Source organism: Terrapene carolina, unplaced genomic scaffold, assembly GCF_002925995.2.
Source record: "Terrapene carolina triunguis isolate 2854851 unplaced genomic scaffold, T_m_triunguis-2.0 Scaffold68, whole genome shotgun sequence".
Lineage (NCBI taxonomy): Eukaryota > Metazoa > Chordata > Testudines > Emydidae > Terrapene > Terrapene triunguis.
This window is the reverse complement of record NW_020664419.1, coordinates 44,836,699-44,857,052: the sequence shown is the minus strand read 5'-3', so window position 1 is coordinate 44,857,052 and position 20,354 is coordinate 44,836,699. Positions and strand designations below refer to the sequence as shown.

The following is a 20,354-nucleotide window of genomic DNA, read 5'->3' as shown; positions in this document are numbered from 1 at the left end:
AAATACTTCTGCTTTGCTTCATTTGAAACAGCAGGAAGCAGAGCACAGTGAAGACGTTTGAGGCAGCCTGAAAGAACTGAGTGGGAGCTGAAAGAGCAGATGGTATACTTAGCAGCTCCTTACTTGATGCCTAAGCTAGTACTTGGGAGGCAAGAATAGTTGGATACTTGCAGAACTTGGTTTCTCATAAAAATCAGTCTTTTGATGGCTGGGCAAGCAGATATCAGACATTATGTCAGTAAGCCATCACTGTATCGTTCTTGAGTTTCTTCTTCATTATCTTTTCCCCCCCAATTTATATTACTAAAGTAGAAAAATAAAACAACCCCAACAGGAAGTTTTGCCATTGACTTCAATGGGGCTAGAATACCCCATCCCCATCTTAAATTAGCCACACCAAAATATTGAACAAACACATGGAGCGCTTAGAGGGCCAAAGGGTCTTCAAGAGCCATTAGCCTAGAATTCTACCATCTTCCCTCAAATGAAGGTTCTCATTTCTCCATCTGCTCCATCACAGATTCTGCTAACAAGTTAATAGTTCAGTGCCAAGGCTGCCTGAGAAAAATCTTAATGTCAATCTTCCCTGCTAAACAGCTTTACACACGTTACCTGTTTGAAGTTGCCACTGCGCCTTTGTTCCCAATCCATCATGTCATGGAAAATGGGAATCATTACATTCCGCAGGTCAGGCTGAGGTATCAGTGTCACTTCTAAGAAGGGGCCAATGAGAGCTGGGATGAAGTGAAGTTTATGTTCCCCTAAAATTAAAAGGAAGCTGAATGTGAATTGGGTTCACTCTTGGGTGAGTTACCAAATGATCCAAATTAAACAATACTGTATGAAGAATTATGAAATGGCATTCTAAATGTTTACAGTTTGGTTGGCTGATAGCATGCCTGGCATGGGCTATTTCTCAAACAACCACCAGGTAAAGGAAGAGGAAAAGCCACAGAAAAGAGCCAAATAGAGGATCAGCCTGATGCATGACATTTTAAAATGAAGTTCATGAATGATGTTGGGTTGTTTACTCCTGATGCTGTTTTTTTGGCAGGGGAAGAGGGAGAAGTTCAATGGGCATTGCTTTATTTAAGACTACTTTAAGAACCAGAATGTTTAGGGCATCTTTTGCAAAAAGGTTTTCCCTTTTGCAGGTACAAATTGCTCCTACATTTTTGTGTCTCCAAATATGGTTTATTACTTGAAAGCATATTCACATTAGATGGAGGCACAAGTACTCAGATTTGCAGCCACCCTTCATTTTGGGGGCACAGAAATGGGAGTATAAATTTTGCTTGCAAAAAATGGATTCTTGGACTGTTTTTCTCAAAATGTTTCTCTTTAGAAAAAAAGCTGATGCCTCTGCCATTAACTCACTATGTTCTACTTAGATGTTGTAGAGGGTCTCCAGATAGTAGGTAAATTTACATACCCCATAGTATATGTTGCACAAGGAGGTGAAGTTAAATTAGGAGATTTACCCATAGCTTTGAATTATTTAGCTTCTGTCACTTGCAGAAAGATCTTTTGGATCTTTTTGAGAGTTCTGGTCTATTACAATTGCCAGACATGCAAAGAGGTTGAGAAGGGGGAAACAGCAAAGAACAATTGTGGTGAAAGAAAAGACAAATTTTGTAGAGAGAGAGATTTTCAAAAGCACCTATGTCATTTAGGAGCATTAGTTCCAATGTAAGTTGAAAATTGCTTGTTATATATTTTCATTCATTTCAATGGGACTTTTGCTCCTAGGTCACCTCGCTATTTTTGAATATCTATTCCATAGTTAACTATCAAATTCAAGAGCAAAACCCCTTTAGAATATGATGCTTTATCAAATGTCTATGTACAACTGAAGTAATCACCTTATACACCGCCAGCACCTGGTTCACCATTGTGTTTCTCCAATTTACATCAGCGTAACTCCATTGACTTTAGCTAGAGTTACACAGATGGGAAATCAAACCTCTAATGATTAAAACTCTACAACAAACTTACAGAAGTATTTATTAAATCATTCTTTGGTTGCATAAGGTTTGTTAATTAATTGGATTAGGAAATTAACATGAATTATTGTTCCTTTTATATTAACTGTAAGGTGCATAAATGAACTTTGTACACTTTTAAATAACTAAATCCATTTCTCCAGGCCTTAGAAAACTCAAGCCATGCATCCAGAATAAATCCACTTGTACAGGTATAGTTAAATCAAATAAGCTTCTACAGTAGGTGTGTCCTTCAGCAGAGCAGTCCTCCAGTCTGTGATACAGCAGGGTTCCTTATACGCTCCTCCTCAATGAATACTGCTTGTGAGTCACCTTGGTGGTGGGCATTATTTGGACATTTCTTGTTCTCTTGAGACACAAAGTGATTCCCACAACAAGAAAGATGCTCTTTACACCAAGTTGTGTAGTTCCCTTGTTGAGAGGGTGATCTTTTGGTGAATGCACCAGTTCCAGAGACAGGCAGCTTCTATTCAGAGAAGGAAAGACCTCGCTCCTCCCTGTTTGTTAATATAATAAACTATTGTCATGTTGTTTGACATGATCTGACGATGAAAGTTCTGAATAAACAGCAGGAATTGTTTGCAGGCTTCGTGTACTGCACACAGATCCAGAAAATGTATGTGCAACTGGATTCTTAGTGGGTCCAGGTACCCTGTCTGTAGAGGTGGGCTTCCCAACCTGGCAAGGAGATATCTGTAATCAATCCTTTTGTGGATGGGGTACAGACAAATGGCAGTTCTAAGATGACCTTTTTTCTGGCAGAGCAATCTCACCAGGACCCATGTTCTGGAAGATATCCAGTAGCTTATGAGGGGTGTCCTGTAATTTCCTCAGGTAGTTCTGGAGTGTCTCCCCTTAGGAGGTCCCAGCATTGCCTATAGCCATCAGGTGGTGATGGTGAAGCAGGTGTGATCACTTTATCTGGTGAAGACAACGATACACGTGCAGGGGCTGGTGGCTCAACCTGGTGAGATTGCTCCTCTTCCTCAGAGCATACCTGAGTGGGCTGAAGTTCTTCCTCATGTGGGGATGACTATCTTGACTCCATTCTGATCTTCTGTAGTCATAATGTCTTATATATGGATCTCAGAAACCTAGTGTGAGGCATCACAGGTGTAATGAGGTGATCCTCTTGGACAAAGGCACTGACTTATTTTTGCTGGTGGGTGCTCCTCTTCACCCTTCCCCCGATGCGAGTGGCGGCGGGGCTTCAGGGGGAAGAGGCTGAGTGGGGTTGGAGCCTCGGGGTGGAGTACAGGTGGAGCAGGGGGCGGGGCTATGGTCCAGGCACTGGGGTCCATAAAAGATTAATCTGGCCCTATTTTTTTCTGTGGGTGCTTGAGCCCTGGAGCACCCTATGCTCATGGAGAGGAGTACCATCGGTCCCGGGTTGGTTAGTCTCTCTTGCTTGTAGGAGTGGGAAGGTGCCCATGATTTTTTGAAGCCTCTGTCAGGGGTGACTTCCTATCTCGACAAGGGCTGTGAAGTTCTCCAGCTGATCCCACATTCATCAGAGAAGAAAGAAGCCTCTACGTCAATGCATGTGGTGCCGTGTGGTCTAACTATGTCCTAGCAAGTCAACGATACTGTGAGTGGCAAGCTGATGATGTGTGGACCATTCTGGATAGGACTGGATCCTACACCACTGGCAATTCTGGGTTTGCAGAGATGGTAAGGTCCTCCGGGATAATGTATCTACCCCCTGATGGAGGATAATGGATAGGGTTTCTGTCCCTTGGTGGTGCCAGATGTGCCGGCTTACTTACATCAGCTTTCAGTACCAATGACTCCTTTTCTCTGCAAGTTGGTACCATTGGTGTTCTTCTGAGAGAACTGGATTTGACATAACCCGCAGCCATCTTGTGCACTTAGCCACCATAAGCTGGAAGTGAGGACACCACCTAATGAGAAAGAATTTGGCCTTACTTAGGCAGACAAAAACATTTGCACAGCTGCAGTGTTACTAACAAGGATAGCTGACCTTGGTCTGGGTGCTTGTGTCTAAGTTTCTTGTAATAGCTGCTTTGTTGATAAGTAGAAACTACGAGTTTTTCTGCTGTTGCTAGAGAAACAGCCCATGAGGGGTTACTGTGAGTTATGCTTCGTTTTGAGTTACCTATAAAAAGATAAGTTAGAAAGTGTACTTTGGAGAAGTTTGGATTTTCTATGAGCAAGAAGACACTGACATTAATCTCCCCAATGGCTAGGAGGAAGGATGGCCACTAGAAATCTGCTGCTGATGCCACTCAACACCATCTCAGACTTTAGGTAACTATATTCTGGGGTGCTCTAGATTATTACTACTTTACATGTGTGCTTTGTACTCAAAGAGAAGGATTTTTGGATGGAAGCACTCTTGTGCGTACCAATCATTTATTATCCACTCACTTCTTTCCCTTGATGGTGCTGTGGATAGTCCTGCCCCTTTGGTAGTTGGCAGTTTCAAGTTTTAGGTATTCTGGAACGAGTATTGTCAGGAATCAGGGCCTGCAGCAGTTCCCATCTCTGGGCAACCTAATGAGCACAGATAGCATGTAGTAGGCTTCCTAAATGGCTACACTGCCAGAGTGGTTGCAATAGTCAGCAGACCGGCTCTTAAGTCTAGCAGCAGTAGCAGTTCAACAGCTACTCAAAGTATTCAGCCACTTCTGAGGTAGCTCCTACACCTGGTTGTTCTCAGGTTGGTTGCTGTTTTGTTCCAGCTCTGCTCCTGTCTTGCACCCAGCCCTGCCTTTGACTCTGGCTCCAATTCCTGGCTACCGACACCCGCGCTAACTACGGGGTCAGACTCCTGTGCTAATCACTAGGCTCGACCGCCCACATCCCAGTCACTGACAGGTATGCTTCTTATGAGCACCTGGTGCACCTGTACTGGTGCAAGGAATCTCACCCAACTTAAAGGCGGGGTGGAGGTGTGTCAGAAAATAATTCATCTTCTTGGATGAGGACTTAAGAGGGAGAGTTCTCACTTTTCATTTGAGAGAATCTAGTCTTACCTGCCTCAGGTCTCCCCTGTTTCTTAGAGTCTTTGACCTGCCTTCAGCAGTCCTGGAGTCAGAAACCATTGTGCTCAAAGGTGCACTTCTCAGTATCTGGGGGGAAGAGGAGGGTCTAACAAGCTGGGGTTAGACTGAGGTCTCATTGAACAATCCATGATGAACCTTGGAAGCCTGAATTCATGGGATTGATGGGTTTGTTGAGGAAAGGATTGAGATATGTTACACTTTGAGGGGATATAAGCTTCCCTGAGACAGAGGCCCAGTGGCAGGCCACGCAGAACTTGAATCTGAATTTTTTGTAAGTGTTTTTATTTCCAAACCTTGATCACCTTGATCGATCGGTCTTTCAGCCCTCATATAGCTTGCACCGATCACAACACGCCTTCCATTCATATTTCTAAACAATAGGAAAAATACACTAGAAATGACATACATTAAATACAGGTCATGGTGGCTCAATCTTCAAGCTGAGCTCAGTGCACATCAGTGGAAGGGGTATAGGTGGCGTAATGCCAACTTTCAACCTCTGCAATCCAACATACACCCCAGCTAATTTCCCTGTGAGATGTTCCACAGTCTGAGGATCAGTTGGAGTGCTGAACATACTGGCTTGACCCCTTCTGAGCCCTGCCATGCTCCTTAACCTTAACAAGTAGAAGCTGGTGGAATAAAGATGGCCTTTTTGGATGGAGCTGATGCTCCTCTGTTCACTGATCAGTCTGTGATCCTAGCTGCGAGGCCACTGGCATACAGTTGTACATGGTGGAACAGAGAGAGATGGGTCTCCAGTTGCTTGGTGTAGACGAGCACTGTCATAGATTTCTTCCAGGAGCTGGGAGGACAGCAGAACTGTTTGCATTTGTTTAAAATGGCAGTTAATACCAGGCAACCGGGGTCTCGTTTTTTCAGGAAGTTACAGTGAATGCCATCTTTTCCTGGAGCTGTGTTTTTGGTCTTTGTAAGTCTGGTCATCACTTCCTGTGATGTAAAGTCTTCTTCCAGGCCCCCTGAATAGTCAGTCTGGGGTAGAGGATGAATGCATCCTAGACGCTGTGTGTCATTCTGAGCTATGTGGTCTGGACACCTTGAAGTACGAGAATAGTTTCTCGGACGGGATTGCGCAGTAAGATGAGGGCCCGCCAAGGATCTTTCTCAGAGCCTTGGGGCCATTTGACTGATAGAGCTTCTGGATCCTGGATGCTGCTGCTGGATCATAGCGGCAACTGATGTTCCTTCTCCTGGCTTCTCTGATGTTTTTGTTATGGCTCCCTGCAGGAGTTCTGTGAGCAATCGGTGTGTTCTCCTGAGTTACTTTCCTCCCAGATACTTTACCTGTCAGTGGGTATTTTTGACTTACAAGTCATGGGAAGATGATGGTTTTGAGAAAGGAATAGCTTTAATTAATAAACAAGAGTGCCCAAATTACTGGGATGGCCAGACGAGGAATACACGCTTCCTTACAGGTAAGAATTTTTGTATGTACAAATGCAACCCCATTGTCAAAAAATGAAATCTATCATTTAGATTTTTCTTATCTTTCAGTATCTTGGAAAACAACAGTTTCTCATAGAGGAAAGAAGGCGTCACAATGATAATAATGCTTTGATTTGAGCTTTATGTTCATTCTCAGTTTTTTCAAGAAATAAACGGTTTTGGACCTAGTGGTCAACATTTGTATCCAAAATATTAGGTGAGTTTCAATCAAGAGGACTGGTGTATGTCAAACAAAACTACTTTCATCAAAGGATCTGAAAACACTTTGCAAATCCAAACAATTAATTCAACATTTTCTGAAAAGAATTAGAACTGTTTTCCAGCAGGACAAACCAAGAAACAAAGAGGTAGTGGCTTGCCTCAGATAAACCGGCAGAACCAGTAATATAATGCAGGAGTCTTAACTAAAATTCATTACCAATTTTGTTCAACTTTTTTGTGCTACTTTGTTTCACTGTTAATTTTTATTGAGGAGATTTTTTTTCAATTCCTTACCTAAATTTTGCCACATGCTGAAGATTTCACATCCCATCGTTACCCGCATGTCACCATATCTGTGAAATATTTAAAAAAACACTTAAGCATAACATTATTTAGGAAATAATTTTACAAGATCATACTATAATTTAGGCTCCTGTGTAGCAAGATGAACTGTGAGATTTCCATGCAGTAATGATTTTTCCCAAGTTTTGGACGGATGTAGTATAAACAGAAAAGGAAAAAGGAAGTTTGCTAATGTCCAATACATATCTAATCAAATGGCTTGTTTCATAAAGACACATTAATTTCCACATATTGTTAGTACAAGCTCCCTAAATGTTACAAACAGTAACAATGATACAACAAAGTAGTGATACCAATCTATTCTCTTAATATGCCTCAGATTTTTTCCCTCCTCTTTCCCCCAAGATAACTAATAATTTTATTTTACCCTGTGATGTTCTTTTCTGGACACCCAGAACGATAAGGCACTGTGTTACCGCTCTGTCTCAGCAAGCGTGAACTTCGCTGGAAATAGACGGGGTGTCAGACACCGCAGTCTACCTCATCAGCAAACTCCTTGAGATTCTGCCAGCCTAACCCTTGATTTACAAGTAACAATCACTCAACCCAGTTCCTGAGATGTCTCTCTACAGTGTCCAATCCCTCTCACTGTGATTCTCACAGACATCATCAAGTTCACTGCCTCCAAACAGCCAGAGCACACACTAGTCTGTTAGTGTTAAAGCCTCATACTTTACTTTAATACTCAGTACTGAGATGGTTTTGTAATAAAACAAGAATAAGCTTTTTAATAAAGAACAGAGATATAAGTGATGCTAAGCAAAAGAAAAAGAGACAGGTATGGTTACAAACAAAACAAAATAAAACACACTTTCTAGTGTCTAAAGCTTAACGAATTACAATCCTGGTCTCAGGCAAAGCTTTCATATATAGTCAGTTCCCATACACTTCAACCCACATGGCTGAAGGAATCACCTTCCACAGTTTCCAAGAGCTCTGACTCTTTTGTCCCTTAAGTGATGGATAACTAAAAGGTCTTTTAGCTCCCTTTATATTACCCTAAATCCACTGTCTATTCTTCTAGAGCCAGGAAGGCTTCCTGGGGTGCAGACTCCCTTCGCCGCTCATTAGCTTGATGGCTTTGTTTAATTTATATGTAAATGTACTTTCATTGTCCCCGGCCTGTAATAGAGCCAGTCAGACAGGGGAATCCACATTCCTTTGTCTAGGGCAGGCTTGTTTTATGCACTGCCTCCCAAACACATTTTAAGAACATATTTCCAGCACACATGTAATTCTTTATACACAACCCATATATACATCACACAAATGATTTTTGAATCCAGCCTTCCACCAGTTTACATAGAATACCTAACAAAACATATTTTAAATACATATCACAACAGTGCGTTTGGGGTAGTGAGTGCATCAGGCCTGCTATGAGCCACCCAGCCAGTGGGCATTGACGGGCTGTTAGGGTCAACAATTTTATTCTTGGGGGACTGTGAAGTCACATAGGACTTCATCCAAAGCCCATTAAAGTAAGCAAAAAGACTCATCTACTTCAACGGGTTTTGGATCAGGTCCATATGCTGCATAAAGCCTGTTTTTTAAAACATAATTGTTTGATCTGCAGTAATTTTATGGAACCTGACTGGTACTTACTTTTCCAACACCTTTTTCTTCTTGGAAGGTGTGAACATCTCCAGTTGCAGACACAATTGGTTTATAAAAATGACAGCAAGGTAAAAGTAGGAATCCCAGATCTACAATAAACACAAGGTATTTGGTTATTTTCCGTTTCTCAGCACTAACATTTTATGTCCACTCTAGATGCAAATTTTCAGTTGCACCGCTTGTCTTATTCTTCATTAGTATAGCTGGTTACAATATTTTTGATTAAATGATTTTTCAACCAAATATTCTGTTTTGTTGATGATGAAATGTTTTGCAGAGACATCCTAATTTTGATGATATTTTTGGCGGGAAGGTTTCTGGGGTCCATGGTGGACTCTCACAGAGACAAAGAGAACTGAATTAAAAACCTGGCGATTTTGATCTGAAAACAGAAATTTTGACTCAATTCTGTTTTGCAAAAACTTTCAAAAGAATTTGTTTTCTCTAAGTGGAATGAAAACAAATTTAGAAAAAGTTGTTGTTCTCTGGGCAGCTCTACTTGTTACTGATACAACTTGCAAGCATCAATGACTACAGTGTCTCAGCAAGGCAAAGATGAAGTAAAGCAAGGTAATATAGTTTGTTAGCATACTGCTCCATAACTGACTTCCGTGCACATGCACTGGGAGGATCAGCTGCTGAAACTTCTGTTAAGTAAAGATTTCTTAATGAAATGACATTTTTAAATATTAGCAACTCTAGGCCAGTGATTTTCAAACTTTTGTACTGGTGACCCCTTTCACATAGCAAGCCTCTGAGTGCAAACCCCCCCCCCATCAATTAAAAACACTTTTTAATATATTTAACGCCATTATAAATGCTGGAGGCAAAGCAGGGTTTGGGAGTGGAGGCTGACAGCTCACCACCCGCCACATAATAACTTCGTGACCCCCTGAGGGGTCCTGACCCTCAGTTTGAGAACCCCTGCACTAGGCCAAATTATGGCTGCTCCAGTGTAGCTATGCAGGAGAGGAAAATAGGTGCAGGAGACAGTAATAACTGCTAAATAAGCCTGGGGAATAGTCAGTTAGCAGTTAATGATGTGGGCTTTAGCTCCTGCACATTGGTAGAGCTAGATAAGGGAGCACTGGCTACATAGTTTCATAGTATCTACTACTTCAGGCCAACATTCTCTCCATTGACTCCAGAGGCATAGCATGGACCTAGATTTTCAGAGATGCTGAGCATCCACAACCGTACTTGAAATCATTGGGAGCTCAGCATCCTTGAAAATCAGACCCTGTGCCTTATAACATGGCACAGCTAGAATAATGCCTCCAAGCACCACTGCTTGGACTGTGCGCTCACTTTCCCTCTCCCCTATGAGTAAACCTCTTAGGAGCCATCACTAAGCCTTTTGTTTTTAATCCCCTAAATATCATTCTATAACTGCAATATAACACTCTGGCCATGGGTTATTACAGATATCACAGCTCACTGAACACAGGCTAATATCTTTAACAATATCCAGCATGACATGTCATAGCATTATAATTTTAACAGTACATGCCATGTTAATTGGTCTTGAGAGAATTTAAAAAAAAAATCTAAAGCCATATTTTTGGTAAATATGCCAGGGAATAAGAAATAAAGTTCATTTTATTTTCTGAGATAATCTTGAAATATGAGCAGAAAAGAAAATATTTTCTTAATCACGAAACCTTAATCCAAAAAACATGACACAGGTGCACTCGAGACTTAAAACCAGAAGGCAAACAAAAAGAATCCCAAATACAAAACACACAACCTAATAATTGTTAAACCAATCTCATGAGTTTTGAACAGCTGAGACTGGTAGCACCACAGGAATCTAACAGCTCAGAAATTAGAGATAAATTTAATCCAAAGAGTAACAACCCAAAATCAAAAGAGCCACAGATTGACAAGCTTTTGCACTACTTATGTCACTGAACATATATTTTGGGGGAGTTCATTCTTACAGTACCTTATAATCAAAGTTTTCATTTAGGAAGTTCTTACGAAGGGCATCCGAAAGATACAGGACTGTTGTAATAATAACACTGGTAACAGAAAAAGAAGTATTACCCTTTCATTAATTGGAAAAATGTAACTTTGATTCTTTAAGTACTAGGTCATTTTTCAATAAAATAAAGCCAGGTACCATGTGTAAACTACAGTAAATACTATATTCTAAGCATATATGAATAATTGGATACCAATACAATCTGTTGCCAGAAAATACATATGGCAAGAAACAAATTGATGACAATATGTATGGTGTAGCTGTATGAACAGTGCTTGTGAAAACAGCTGTGGCAAGATAAAATTAACAGGAAAAATTCATACCACATTACTGTGCAACCCAAACCACATAGATATCTTATAATCTATATTTGGTCCTATCAGTGATCATGTATGCAATGAGAACAACTTGTTCTAAACAGTCTTTTTAGTGTGTGCATGAAAGAATATGTAATATTGCACCATTTGCAAACATTATTTACAGACAGAACAGACACAGCAGAGACAGTAGTAATGTAAACCACTGCAATGCAAATCTGCATCAACAATACCTGAAGGAACTACATCTATGGCTCTCTGTTTGGACTGCCAACAAGAGGGCAGTGATACTGTGATAATGATATTTTACCATATTGATACTTACCTTGAGGATATTAATCTATCCTAGCTGGATTGAGATAGCCAAACTCCTTTCACATTATTTATCATTAGTACTCAGATGGTGGTAACTTTTGGTCACTACAGTGCTAACCTGGCCTGAATGAACAGGCAACTGAGACAAAAGTGCACGTTTTGAACTCTATGAAGATGGAAGATATTCATGGACCATCTGTATACATCCTGTTTGAATGAATCAAGATTTAGCTGACACCTGCTGTGCCTCTGTCATGATGCATCTCACTACATTGAGCTGCAGTGCTTTGTTCTCATTTGTAATCACACAACAGTTTGTGAACTAACTGCAAAAGACATGAAAAATTGAAACTGAAGTAGAGCAAATACATAGTGCGTGTAAAAGGCCCTTAAATGGGATATCTGAATAAACAGTGATACAGTTCTAAAAAAATAATAGTATTTGGGATACAGCATTTTTCATCTTAAAAATATATTGGATAGTTAATCCCTCAGCGCCTATTGGAGGTAGATAAATATTAGTGTCCATTTTTTAGAGATGGGGAACCTGAAGCACAGAACTTCAGTGACTTGCCCAAGATCATAGGAGTCAGTGTAAAAGCCAGAACTTCTGAATTCCTCGGTACTCGTCCTGTGCTCGGACCATTAGACTATCCGATATAGGAACCTAGAGGATAGAAGAGACTCAGCAGGCCCTTTCGTGCAATCTCCATATGGGCTATTGGCATTCATGACTCTTCTTGGCTGGCGGCCTCATACGCAGTACAATGTGGTAATGCAATGGGTTGTTTTGCAATGCTGTATCTGCCAAACCAACCTCTTAATGTTAGAATTTGACAAAGCAAAGTGACACATACTAGATGCTCATAGATTTCCACCCAAAATACTTGATCAGCCTCTCTATAATTATCAATTTTTCTTCATGCCCTTATTGGTGGATTTAAGGTTTCCGAATAAGACATTTTTCTCTAAGTATAACTCAGAACTTCACTGGTTACAGAATTTGGGTTTCAGTTCCTAATTTGCAAACTGGTCCTGCAATAATGCCAATCCCCTTTTTTCAAATCTGTGAAGTGGCTGAACACCTGGAATGAATAAAATCATAGATCTCTTTTGGAACACTATCTTTGGTTCTCAAATTTCACTAGTTTTAGTTTTATGACACAATTTCTAATCACCATATTTATTTATTTTCTCAATAACTGTACTGCATCCTGGCTTCTGATTTGTCCAAATATTGTTCCATGTTTGTCATTCATCTGTGTAGCTCATTCAAATTCCCCTCCAGTGGAGTGATCTCTGTATTATTTTGGAAGAGAATGTTAGAGCCTGTTAATGAATGAAGAAAATGGTGCTTAACCATCAGAGGTCAGAGCGCAGAAGCATTGAGGGGGAAAAAAGCCAAACCTTCCATTTTGGTATTTGCACACTATTCCATTTTACAGATGTTTCACCAACTGGGAAGAAAGAAGTTTTGAGAGAAAGAGGATATTCCACTGGATGAAATGATTAAAATAATTAATCTTGGGTAACTGTACCTATGTAATAATTACTATTATTATTATTTGTGTTACCATAGTGCTTAGAAGCCCTAGTTAATGTAACAGAACCCCACTGTGCTAGGTACTTTACAAACACAGAGCAAAAAGACCAGAGCTACACCAAGGAGCTTACAATGTAAGTAACATTTCAGCTTCTAGGAAATTCTTAAATCCAAAATGATAAATCCCTGAAAAATGGGATTTAAAAGGAAACTGTAATTTAGTCACAGTGCCACAAAGAATGCAAGTACATTGCTGTGTCTATACTACATATATGTATTTATATCGGAAAGAATTATTTCTCTCTACATCACTTGTCAGCAGATTTTTAATATACATTAGAGAAGAATTTTAAAATGCCATTTCAAAGACTTTTTGCTAAGATTTCCTGAGATAGCAGAATGGTAGTAATGCAAGTATTTGTTGCTATAGCTGACATATCTCAGTTGTTTACATGATAAACCAATTATACCATGTGCGTTCTCACTGGTGTCTCTATGAATAGCCTGTATGTGTGTATCAACATGGAACTAGACAAAAATCATTCAACTGAGTGGAGTACATGAAGATGAAACCATAGAAATGTAGGGCTGGAAGGGAACTTGAGAGGTTATCTAGTCTAGCCCCCTGAGCTGAGGCAGGACCACATATACCTAGACTATCCCTGACTGGTGTTTGTCTAACTTTGTTTTTAAAAGCCTCCAATGATGGGGATTTCACAACCTTGTACAACACACCTATTAATACACCCCAGAATATTAGCTTTATTTTTTTTTTAAACTGCATCACCTTGTTGACTCATATTCAATTTGTGATCCACTATAAACCTCAGATCCTTTTCAGTAATACTACCGCTTAACCAGTTATCCCCTGTTTTGTAGTTGTGCATTTGATTTTTCCTTTCTAGTGGAGTACTTTGCACTTGTCTTTACTGAATTTTATCTTGTTGATTTCAGCCCAATGCTCCAATTTGTCACGGTTGTTTTGAATTCTAATTCTTTTTTCCAAATTCAAATCCTCCCTCCCAACTTGGTATCATCCACAAATGTTATAAGCAAACACTCCACTTCATTAACCAAGCCATTTAGGAAAATATTGAACTATATTGAATCCAGGACAGACCACTGCAGTATTCTTCCAGATATTCTCTCTGTAGTTTGACAGTAAACCATTGCTAACTACTCTCTGAGTAAGGCTTGCAACCAGTTTTGTATCCATTTTCTAGTAATTTCACCTAGACCACACTTCCCTAGTTTGCTTATAAGAATGTCACATGAGACTGTGTGAAAAGCCTTACTAAAATCAAGATAGATCACATCTATAATTAGGGAGACCAGATAGCAGGTGTGAAAAATCAGGAAGGTCCTGACAATATCAGGACATCTGGTCACCCTATCTACAATTTCCACACATCCACTAGGCCAGTAATCCTGTCACAGACGGAAATTAGGTTGGTTTGGCATGATTTGTTCTTAATAAATCCATGTTGGCTATTACTAATCTATTATCCTCTACAAGCTTAAGAAGTGATTGTTTAATAATTAGTGCCAGTATCTTTCCAGGTATCAAAGTTAGGCTGGCTGTTCTATAGTCTCTATGGTCCTATTTGTTCCCCTTTTCAAGGTATGTAATATGTTTTCCCTTCTCCAATCCTCTGGGACCTCATCTGTCCTCCATATTTTCTTGAAGATAATTGCTAACGGTTCTGAAATTGCTTCAGCTCGTTCCTGAAGTAACCTAGGGGTGAATTTCATCAGGCCCTGCCAACTGAAAAATACCTAACTTTCCTAAATATTCTTTAGCCTGCTCATTCCCTATTTTGGCTTGCCTTCCTTTCCTCTCATTGTTAATATTAATTGTGTTAAGTATTTGGGCACAATTTACCTTTTTAGTAAAGAATGATGCAAAAGAGGCATTAAACACCTCAGTTTTCTTGACATCATCCATTATGAGCTCTCCTTCCCTTCTAAGTAGAGGGCCCACACTTTTCTTTGTCTTTGTATTTATAGAACTTCTTTTTATTGCCTTTTATGTTCCTTGCTAAGTTTCTGACTCAGACACCATAGTTACATGCTCCACTGGAAAGGTTTGTCTACACTTATCGGGGGATTGACGAGTCGCGATCAATGCATCGGCAGTTGATTTAGCGGGTCTAGTGAAGACCCGCTAAATCAACCACAGATCACTCTCCCGTCAACTCCCATACTCCACCAGATCGAGACGAGTAGGGGGAGTCGATGGGAGAGCGTCCCCGTGGTAAGTAGATCTAAGCTACATCGATTTGAGTTATGCTATTCATGTAACTCAAATTGCGTAGCTTAGATGCAATTCCCCCTGTAGTGTAGACAAGGCCGAAGTCTGGATGAATATGGAAGAAGCTAAGGATCCCAGGTTTATGGGGATTTTTGCCCCATAGTGTAGATGTTATGCATAGCCAAAAAGACATACAATAGCAAGGGAATCACATAACCCAGCAGCTTCCCAGCCTGTGATCTTAAAATAAAAGAATAAAATTTGAATATAAATTCCTGTGGACAAATGGCAAAATATTCATCTTATGATAAAAAAATGCCTTAATTCCTTAGTATCACCAGCCATTGATATATTCAGAACTGCCAATCATTTTACAAGACTCCAAATCTCATCCATTGAGTTGTTCCAGACACATATCAAGAACTCCAAACTTCAATTTTACATTATTCTGATGACACCCACAAGTACCCACTTGCATCCACTTTGTACTAGTATCCACTATAAAGCAATGCTTTCAAGTACAGCTTCCGATTCTCAGCTGGTGCTCTATTATTTCAAAATGAAACACAAATACAGAAATCCTCAACAGAGAAAACCTTCCTTCACACGGAAAAAAATTACATTCTCGCAGACCCATGTATATATATTTATACACATACATGCTCCAAAATTAGAACTGTGGAGAAGTATTTCATATATGTAATTGTGTAAGCCACACTGTTATATTACAAAATATACTTGTATGAAGAATTTATTGTACATCTCTCAGATTACAGCAACATATGTGAGCTAGCAGGATAATGCTAAATGGTCATAATGAAGAAACTAATACTAATTTGACATGTTCCTTTCTTGCGTATCATCATGGCATTCTGGAACGTGCTGTCCAGATCAATAAGGGGTTGTTTCAACACTTGCCATGCAGTATTAAGTGCTTTACAATGCTTTTGCTGCTATAGCTTCCAGCTTGCCTTTTGTGCTGTTTACTCATCTTTACTCTTCCGTTTCTTCTATTTTCCTTGCCCAAAATAATCAAACAAAAATTAATATAACTGTAACCTTTCTTTGACTGTTCCCAGCCTTTTCACTTGAGAATCACTTAAAACTATTTTATGAGTGCTTGAAGTGTAAAGCTCAGTTAAAATAGCCAGCTGTGAACTACCCCAGTGTCATACTTTGGGGTGCAATCCAGACCAGTGAGTGGTTGTGTCCCCACTTAACCTTAAGTGCCTCACAATTATTTGCTACTGTTGCTTTCTGCCTGGGACACACTCAGTCAGCAACAAGCACGCATGTGTGCTATGTAGCCAGCCCCGGATCAGCAACTCTGACCCCAGCAGTCTGTCCACAGTCCCACATTCCCACTCTGGCTTCCACCAGCCTTGGTTACAACCAGCAAGGTGACTAACACTCCCAGTCCCAAATTTCCCCAAACCATGTTCCCTGAAATGTCCAGCTCCCTCTTAGACCATTCAGAAAAATAATAAGGTTCATTTACTCCTCTAAACACACAAAATGTACAGCTTACCACTTTAATTGAAGTTACCTAACACTTTAATTCAAGAACAGTATTGTTGGTTTAAATTAAAGTAAAACAAGTTTATTAACAAAAGAAAATAGGATTTTAAGTAAGATCAATTAAAAAAATGCTTTCTAGTGACTAAACACTTAACCTAGCAAGATACAAACTTTCTTGAAGATGGTTTTTTTCACCCACAGTCTTCCAGAAAAATGGATGATCCCCACCCTCTCAGTCAGAATCTCGCCCGGAAGCCAAAAGTGCTAGTTCTTTTGTCTTCTTAAATGGAAGCGATAAATTGGAGTTCTCTGCCCCTTTCTTTTATAATCCAGTGAACCTTTGAAATTGATTCTTCAAGCTGTGAGGAAGGCGACATGGAGTCTGATAGTGAAGGAAGCTTTATACTGTTCTTTTCCCCCACTGGTGTTTTCCAAAATGTAAATTGATCTGTTTCTTTCAATTTCCTCCCCCCGCTGTCTCGATCTTCCTATTTATGTGTATATGTAAATTGAGGTAAACCCACATTCCTTTGTTTAGGACAGACCTATTTAACACCTTTACCTAGGCAAGGCCTAGGTCTGGTCTTGAACATGTTCTAGTAATATCATTCAGGGGGAATTCATAACTTTACATATAATGTTGCTACATACATTTCACCATGATATTGTTGACCAGTGAATTAGTTTTTGAATGATATCTACATGGCATATTCTGTACAAAGATGATCACAATTGTGTCTAATATGTGAATACCCGGGTGCTTTGGGTCATGTGTATATTCTGCTTTCATTGATGAAAAGAAGGTTTTCTAAAAGACATTACAGTCCTGGTCATATTTATTAAGTTCAGAGGAAACCAAGAGAGACTTCTAAAAGTTAAATGTTATGGTTGTCAAATGATATATCTGGGATCTTAATATACATAAAAAACAGAATATACCAAAGCTTGTTTCACAGAGCACCTGCTTAACTATAAATATGAACTTCCATTGCCCTATTTCGTAAGTGAAAACGTATTAAAAAATAGCCCATTGGGTTTTAAGAGACAGATGCCCTAGCATTTCTAACATTTAGAAAACTGCTGAAAGAACCCACATTGGTTAATACCATATAGACAAATGAGACTTCTGCAAATTAAGTGATCTTTTAAATGAAAGCGACTTGTGCATCAGGAGTGGAAAGATTAATGCACAGTTATATCATACTGTACCTGAATATTATTTAAATATCAAATCTCTGCTTAATGTGTAACAGAAACCTCACTTTATTGTCAAGTAATATTGCCCTTCATTGCTAACGAAACATGACAGTTCTGGAATTCAGGCAAGTCTGTTAAATGCCCTGGAAAGATGCCAACCAGCTGAATCATCCAGACAAGGGAAATTATTCTAACCTAAGGATTATTTAATTAAATGAATAATACTGTGTTATTTCCAGTTTTTGACAGACATATAGTATGGCATTCATGTCGCAGAATTTTGGATTCCTCTGTGGAAGGAGATAATTGATTTAGGAGTCCTTCAACCACATGGTCTTCCATTGCAATTTATGATTAGAAGCATTGCTAAAATGGCACTTAGTTTCAGTTAACTTAGGTAGTAAACAGATGTTATACTGAAGAATAGAAACATGAAGATAATATTTTCCATTATGAAGAATAAAACACACTTGCAATAGCAACATTCTTGCCAATAATGCTTAGGAGCTGTAAGTAATTACCCTGTTTTGTTGCATATATAATTATGGAGTCTTAAATTAAATTAATGGAGATATCCTATCTCCTAGAACTGGAAGGGACCTTGAAAGGTCATCGAGTCTAGCCCCCTGCTTTCACTAGCAGGACCAAGTACTGATTTTGCCCTAGATCCCCAAATGGCCTCCTCAAGGATTGAACTCACAACCCTGGGTTTAACAGACCAATGCTCAAACCACTGAGCTATCCCTCCCTCTTGATTTGTCCATTACAGATTAATGTCTGAGTAGTTATATAAATTATACAGAAGACAGTATCAAATGAGGACTTTTATTGTATTCCATTGTTTAGTCATTACAAGTGACAGACATAAGAGACAAGATCTTTTCCATGTCCCTATTTCTGTCACGACATTTGAAAAATATCTATTTCTCCTATTTCTCTCTTTTTGTTTGCAACTGTCTCAGTTTCTTAAATTTTGGAAGAGTTCACTCATATTTTGTGCCACCTATTCTCAAAGTGAAAATATGTCAGCAATTCTGGTGGTGCACATTTGGCAATTTTGCAAAGCTACTCAGTGATATTAGTCAGTGATGGGCATTCAAGCACTCAGAATTGTAGCCGCTGTCATACAAAGGATGCTTGATCATAAATCATCATCTTTGGCTCCTTAAGTACAGAACACTCCTCCCTAAGCCTCTCTTTGTTTTTGATTTATAGCAGACAACATCCAACTAAGGACGACCTTACCTGAAAACACACATCAGATGCCACATCATTACTGACAAGATAGTGAAAAAAGAAAAATCTCACAGGAGCCAGGGCAGCAAAATAAAAATATATCCCAATATGGCTCCCTCAGCATCAGAAGATCTAAGAAGCTTTTAATTAATAGAAGTTCTGCATGTGTAAAGAGGAAAAAAATAAGTCAAAGACAGATATTTGTAATGTGCTATAGCTTCTCTATGTGTACACTTCTCCCCCAGTCTCAGACAATGTGGTTGCACACCTCTTCCTGAAAATACTAGATACAATTCAGACTTGACTCTGGGGACAGGAGGGTGATAGGATAGGACTCCCACCTGTCCCCAGTGCTTTTGGTGATCTGACTGCTGCTGAGGGAGTCTAGCCTACATCTTCCCTGGGAGCTGTTGCTTTTACCTCCTCCTTTACCTTCCCCCCTCCCACCACAAGCATACATAGCTGAGGGAGGGCCTATTGAACTAGGAAGTGCCCCTTCCTCAAGTGATCCTAAGTCCCAACTGCTCATCTCTAGGAAGTTGATAGTCTGGAGCTTTTCTGACCTTGACCACATTCCTTATGTATTGTGCTGTCCTGGATGTATTCCCTAACCTGATGGATTGCTATCCATTGTTAGAATTTGGGGTCTGGTTGTGGCTGATTCTCCCATCACTTGGGCTTCCGATCACCACAAACCGAGGGACTGAATCACTCTGGAGGGTAACTTCACTCTCCTTTGCTTCTGTTTGCAATGGTTTCAGGTCCTTTACGGGTATGTCTGCACTGCAACAGAGAAGTGGGTCTGCAGCACACTTAGATATACCCAATCGAGATACTTGCTAAAAAGGACTAGCTCATGCCATTGTGGCTGAGTATAATCCCACCGAGGACCTTGAGTACATTCTCCAGCAGCTAGCCTGTACCACTGCCCATGCTACCACAGCTGCACTGCTAATTTTAGCGACATGACTTGATCAAAGGTAACTCAGGCGTGCCCATGAGTGCTGAAATCACACTTCCCAAATGTAAACATGCCCTAAGAGGAAACTCTGAAGTTCTCACCCCCATGGAATAATGAGACCAGAAGATCTACAAGCTAAAGCTGGATAAAATGACACTCAGAGTCACAGTAAGTGTCTGGAGTGAGAGATGAGTGAATCTTGTTGAACCCTTCCTGGAGAAGGAAAACAGAATCTTTGTACTCTAGAATCATGTAGAGTTTCAGGGCTTGTTGCTTAAGGTCTTTCCCTCTGTTTCCAAGACTCCCTAAAGTCTCTCTGAAGGAGGAAGACTTAAAAGAGATGGCAAATTCTATT

At 39.9% G+C, this 20,354-nt stretch overlaps 1 protein-coding gene across 1 annotated transcript in view; it reads right to left on the bottom strand.

Annotated features, from left to right (window-relative positions):
- The window catches only part of DOCK4 (dedicator of cytokinesis 4), a 391,670-nt gene that overhangs the window by 68,547 nt on the left and 302,769 nt on the right, over positions 1-20,354 (bottom strand). Inside the window, exons 28-31 of the mRNA XM_024200912.2 lie at positions 10,623-10,698; positions 8,666-8,766; positions 6,992-7,050; positions 613-761 (exon numbers count right to left, since the gene is read on the bottom strand). Of these exons, the coding sequence (XP_024056680.1) occupies positions 613-761; positions 6,992-7,050; positions 8,666-8,766; positions 10,623-10,698 (385 nt within the window). The remainder of the gene's footprint in view (positions 1-612; positions 762-6,991; positions 7,051-8,665; positions 8,767-10,622; positions 10,699-20,354) is intronic.